The sequence below is a fragment of the Equus quagga genome, chromosome 2, assembly GCF_021613505.1.
Source record: "Equus quagga isolate Etosha38 chromosome 2, UCLA_HA_Equagga_1.0, whole genome shotgun sequence".
Classification (NCBI taxonomy): Eukaryota; Metazoa; Chordata; class Mammalia; order Perissodactyla; family Equidae; genus Equus; species Equus quagga.
This window is the reverse complement of record NC_060268.1, coordinates 114,284,481-114,290,480: the sequence shown is the minus strand read 5'-3', so window position 1 is coordinate 114,290,480 and position 6,000 is coordinate 114,284,481. Positions and strand designations below refer to the sequence as shown.

The 6,000-nt window shown below is 41.7% G+C and overlaps 1 protein-coding gene across 1 annotated transcript in view; it reads right to left on the bottom strand.

Annotated features, from left to right (window-relative positions):
* Window positions 1-1,935: 1,935 nt before the first annotated feature.
* Window positions 1,936-6,000, bottom strand: part of LOC124236362 (zinc finger protein 157-like) — a 41,093-nt gene continuing 37,028 nt past the window's right edge. Inside the window, exon 5 of the mRNA XM_046655320.1 lies at window positions 1,936-2,227. Within this exon, the coding sequence (XP_046511276.1) occupies window positions 2,037-2,227 (191 nt within the window). The 3' untranslated portion in view covers window positions 1,936-2,036. The remainder of the gene's footprint in view (window positions 2,228-6,000) is intronic.

The window sequence follows — 6,000 nt, the reverse complement described above, 5'->3', positions numbered from 1 at the left end:
CACGAATCCCACTCTTACCTTCTGCCTTACATCAGCTTCTCATTCCTCCTGTGATCATACTGATCATACCCTAGACCTTGTCAGTTCCAAGGCTTGCAACCCCTGAAGCATCCCACTCTGACCACCACCTCCTGTCTTTCCAGGTTACTCCCGCTAATGCTCTGACACCAAAACTCCCGTAACCCTACCAGTGCCCCTAATCCAGATGTTACTGCCTTCCTCTCTGATGGCTTCTCTCTCCCTATTAAGCTAGCTTAAACTCCATAGTCAATGATATCATCAGTCTCTTGCATACTTCCTCAGCTCCCTCACCTCCCTGTCACTTCATCATATCTGCTTGGTAAAATGAGAGCCCTAGATAAACCCAATTTTCCATCTACTGCAATGCAACTAAACATGGCTGGAGGAAAACCCAAAACCACGCTGACCGCCCTCACTTTAATAATTCCAGCTTTGCCTGGTCTATGCCACTCTTCTGCATGAGTATTTCATACCTCCTCCTCTCTCTTCAGTCCTTCCCACCAACCCCCTCCTTGCGTCCTCCTTCACTAGGAAAATGGAAGTGGAGACTCCCACCACCACAGACTTTCACCACCACATCCACCCATGTCCCCCTCTGCTGCCTGCCTATCACTGTAGATGAACCACCACTGTGTCCACCTAGAGGAAGCCTGCACTTCAGTGCAGGATCCCATCATCTCCATGGCACCACTCCAGCCAGTCTATTCTCTCCCCAACATTTCAGTTTTTACCCGACTATTCCTATCATCATGCAACATTCAGTTTCTGTCATCTTCAAAACAAACTCCTCTTGACTCCATTTTCTATACCAGATACTACACCTTTTCTCTGCGCCCCTTTGTAGCAAAATTTCACAAAACAATTGTCAATATGTTCTCTGTTCCTCTCCTCCTATTCTCTCTTAATTCACTTGGCTCCCAGAACATCATCTGCAGCCCTGGCTGCTCCTCCTCTATGGCGTTTGCTGGTTTTTCCACTCCTGCCTGACCCGTTTAAGTTGGAGAGAGCCCAGAGTGCTCAGCCTTTGGTCTTATCTTCTGTGTTGATACTTATTCCCTGGGTGATCTCATTTTGTCTTGTGGTTTTATGTGCCATCTGTATCAGTTCTCAATTTATTGTATCTCTGCTACAAATTCATACTAATTTCTTACTGTGCAAGAATGGAGTTGGGCCCTTTAAATATTTTTCCTTTGACTGACTTGTTAAGTTTGGTCAGTACATGTCAATATAGAGATTTTGCAGGATTCAAGCAGTCTTTCTTACAGGTTCTGCTCCATTCCGTGGCCAGGCTTCTGCAGGTGGGTGACTTCTCCAGGGCCATCTCCTTCAGTACGTGGTGGCCAGCAGCTCCCCACTCCCTTTCCCCCATGACCTCCCGGAAGTTTTGTCATTGAGTTACTCTCCTGAGACACATCCGCTTCCCCCAGCACTTAGAAAGGGATTTCCAACAAGTTCCAGTGGGCAGCCTTACAGGGACTCCCCTGACACGAGTGGGCCATGGCCATACTACTCCAGTGAGCTCTAGATCTCAGCTGGTGGGGGTGAGGGGGCCGTTCCTGGGCCTTCCATCTCTGCCATAGGGTAGTGGCTGCTCCTCAGATCTGCTATTCTTATATTCTTTAGGGGTCTCTTCTTACTAGCCCATGCCTCATTGCTGCAATACCCTGTTGTAGCTAATAATTCTTAATATAAACTTTTCCTGTTCAAATTACTGTGTGGTTTCTCCTTCCTGATTGGGCCCTGACCAGTACACCATCATTTGCCAACAACTCCCAAATTTACATCATGACTCAGACCTCTCTCTTGAACTTTGGCTGCCTCCCTGACATATCCGTTTGGATGTTTAATAGACATCTCAAACATAACGTGCCCAAATGAAACTCATGATCTTCCTTCTCAAACCAGCTGCCGAGTTTTTATTTCAGTTAATGACAGTTCCATCCATAAAGCTGATTAGGCCAACCACCTTGGACACATCCTTGTCTCCTCTTTTTATGTCCTCCATATCCAACCTGTCAGAAAATTCCTGTTGACAGTACCTTTAAAATATAACCAGAGTCCAACCACCTATTACCATCTCCAGTACTACCACTCTGGGCCGAGCCCCATCTTATCACACAGATTCCTGCAAAACCTCTTGATTCGTCTTCCTGCTTCCATCCTTGCCCTTGGACAGCCACTTCACAATGCAGCAGCCAGAGTGACCCTGTTAAAACATAAAGCACCACTGGGAGTTTAAATTGGTATAAACAGTCTGGAAAATGGTTCGGCATCCTTATTATTACTGAGCATAAACCTACCCTATAAGCCAGTGACAGAAATATATACTGAAAGACATATACAAGAATGTTCATAGCATTGTCCAAATTTGGAAAACCCCAAAAGTCCATCAACAAAAGCATTAATAAACTGTAGTATATTCATACACTGGAGTAGTATGTAATAATGAAAATAAACTACCATGAGCAACAACTTAGATTATGTTTAGCAAAAGAAGCCAGATACAAAGGAGAACATGTATGATTCCATTTATATAAAGTTTGAAACTAGGCAAAATTAACATATGGCAATAGAAGTCAAGAAAACTGTTACTTTACAGAGGAGGGGATGTATGACTGGGAGGGGCCGTGGGTGCAGCTTCTGGAGGGCTAGTGATGCTGTTTCCTCATCTGGTGCTAGTCAGTGGGTGTGCTTCCTTTGTAAATATTTACTGAGCTGTACATCTGTGCTCTGTGTACTTTCTGAATGTATATCCTATTTTAATTTTTAGGTTTATAAAACAAAAAAACACGTAAGATCAAGTCATTCCTCTACTCAAAACCCTTCGATGGCATCCATTTCATTTCAGGAAAAAGTCAAAGTCCTTACAATAACATCTCAGCTCTGCTTGTCTTGGTTCATCTTCTCAGACTTCATCTCCTATTACACTCTCCTTTGCTCACTAGCCTTCGGTGCCACTGGCCTCCTTGCTCTTCTGGGAAGATGCAGGCGTGCTCCTGCCTTTGAGTCTTTGCATTGGTTCCTCTTCCTCCAGATATTCATGTAGCCAATTCCTTCACCTTCTTTAAACTTTTGCTCAACTCTCCCCTTTCTACAAGGCCTTTCCTGACTCCCCACCTTCACCTCAGCTCTCCCAGTGCTCTTATCCTGCCCTATTTTTGATAGCATTTATCATGTTGAAACATGCACACATGTAATTAACTGTCTCTCCCTGCGGAGGGCAGGGAATTTGGTCTGTTTTATTCAGTGGTGTATCACAAGTGACTAGAACAGTCCCTGGCATATAGTAAGTGCTCAGTTCCCACTTGTTGAATAATGAATGGATCTGAAAATGAAAATGTGTTAGGCAGCTTCTGACCTGGCCCCAATGATCCCTACCCCCTGGTTTCACACCCTTGAATTCACCCTTGTGTGTGAGCTGGACTTACTGACTTGCTTCTAATAAATGGAATCCACAAAAGTGGTTGGATGTCACTCACGTGGTTAGGTTATAAACGACTGTGACTTCTGTCTTGTGGGTATACTCTCTATTGCTATCTCAGATCACACATTTTGATGAAGCAAGCTGCCCTGTTGGGAGCCCCAAGTGGCAGGGAACTGAGGACAGCCTCTGAGGGTTCCTCTCAGCGAGGGACTGAGGCCCTCAGGCTAACAGACCTGACTAGCACAGACCTGAATCCTGCCAACAGCCACATGAGCGGGCCTGGAAAATGATCTTTCCCAAGTCAATCTCTGAGATGACTAAAGCCGAGGTTGCTGTCTGTGAAAGACCCTGGGCCAGAGTCACCTTGCTAAGCTGTGCCCAGATCCTGACCCACAGAAACTGTGAGATCAAAGTGTTGTTGTAAGCCACTAAGTTTTCAGGCAATTTGTTGCTCACCAATAGATGACATAGAGGAAAAGAAAACATGAAACTGTTAAACAATATTCATAGAAGGAAGAAGCAGAGAAAAAATATGCATGCTTATCAAGTACCTACATTTTGACAGGCACTTCCAGATGCTTTTAATGTATTTTCTCAAAAATGGATATAAATGGTGTATTAGTCAGAGTTCTTGAGAGAAACAGAACAAATAGGGTGTGTGTGGAGAGAGAGATTTTAAGGAATTGGCTCACGTGTTGTGGGGGCTGGCAAGTCTGAAATCTGTAGGGCAGGATACCAGGCTGGAGACACAGAGAAGAGTCAAGGTTGCAACTTGAAGTCTCTGGGAGAATTCCTTCCTCTTCAGCAGATTTCAGTCTTTTCTCTTAAGGCCTTCAACTGATTGGATGGATTGGATGAGGCCCACCCACATTACGAGGGTAATCTGCTTTCCTCAAAGTCTACTGATTTAAATGTTAATCTCATCTAAGACAAAAAAGACCTTCACAGCAACAGTTATTTGGGTACTGTGACCTAGCCAAGTTGACACATAAAATTAACGGACACAAATAGCAAAGTTATCAGATTTCAGATAAGAGAGAAAACATCATCGTGGGCTAGAGTTCTCAGGCCATTCTTCTGATGATTCATCAAAAATGGGTTAGAATAGTTGAGGAGGATTAGGAAGGGGTCTATATGTAAGAAGAGACACTTGAGTAAGACTTGGAAGCATTTAGGATAAGGAGAAGTAACATTTTTGTCCATCAGGTACTTATTTCTTTTCATTATCAAACAATGCAATGCTACTGGCCTCCAGTATAAAAAATAATGCACAGATCACATATAAAGAATAAAACAAACACAGGTGTACACATTACCCAACCTAAGGAAAAGAATATAAGCAATGACTTTAAAGCTCACTGTGTGCCCCTCCTCCATAAGATCCCGAAAAAAGTAACCACTATTTATAACTTTGTATTTATCATTACCCAGATGTTCATTATAGTTTTATTGCTATGTATACTTCCATAAATAATATGTTAAGTTTTAAATATTTTGGACTAATACATAGTTTTTTATTATGTGATTATAACATAATAAATTTATTCATTCTTCTGTCTATGAACATTTGAGTTGCTTCCAGTTTTTGTTTTTCTTTTACAAACAATGTCTCCTGTTACATATATGAAGTTGCCAGATCTTAGGATATATATATCTTTAGCTTGTAGAATACTGCCAAACCATTTTCAAAAATGAGTCAGTCATGACAACAAGATACCACTAAATACATATTACAATGGCTAACCATTTTTTAAAAAATCAACAAGACCAAATGCCGATGAGGCTGTGGAGCAACAGGAGTGTTCATTCCTTGCTGGTGGGAATGCAAAATGGTACAGCCACTTTGGAAGATAGTTTGGCAATTTCTTACAAAGCGAAATATACTCTTACCATACAATGTGGCAATCATGCTCCTAGTTATTTAGCCAACTGATTTGAAGCTTACATCCACACAAAAAACTGCATGCAAATGTTTACAGCAGCTTATTCACAATTGCCCAAAAGTGAAGCAACCAAGATGTCCTTCAACAGGTGAACGGAGAATAAACTGTGGTACATTCAGATATTGCACTATTATTTGGTGTTAAAAATGAAGGAGACACTGATTCATACAACAACATGGACAAATTTCAAATGTGTTTTGCTAAGTGAAAGGAGCCAGCCCCAAAAGTTTCATTCATATGACATTCTAAAACATGCAAAACTATAGGAATGGAAAACAGATAGCAGTTGCCAGGGATTGGACAGAAGGAATGTTTAACTACAGAAGGGACACACAGGAATTTTTAAGGAGATAAAACTATAAATTTCCCTCCAAGCACTACCTTAGCTGCATTCCACAAGTTTTGATACATTGCATTTGTATTATCCTTCAGTTAGAAATATTTCTAAATTCCCTTGTGACTCTTCTTTGACCCTGGGTTACTTAGAAGTGTGCTTTAATGTTTTCAAACATTTGGGCTTTGTTTTGTTTTGTTTTGTTTCGTTTTACTGATTTCTATTAAAATTCCATTGTAATTAAACATAATCTATGAGTTCAGTCTTTCAAAATTCAT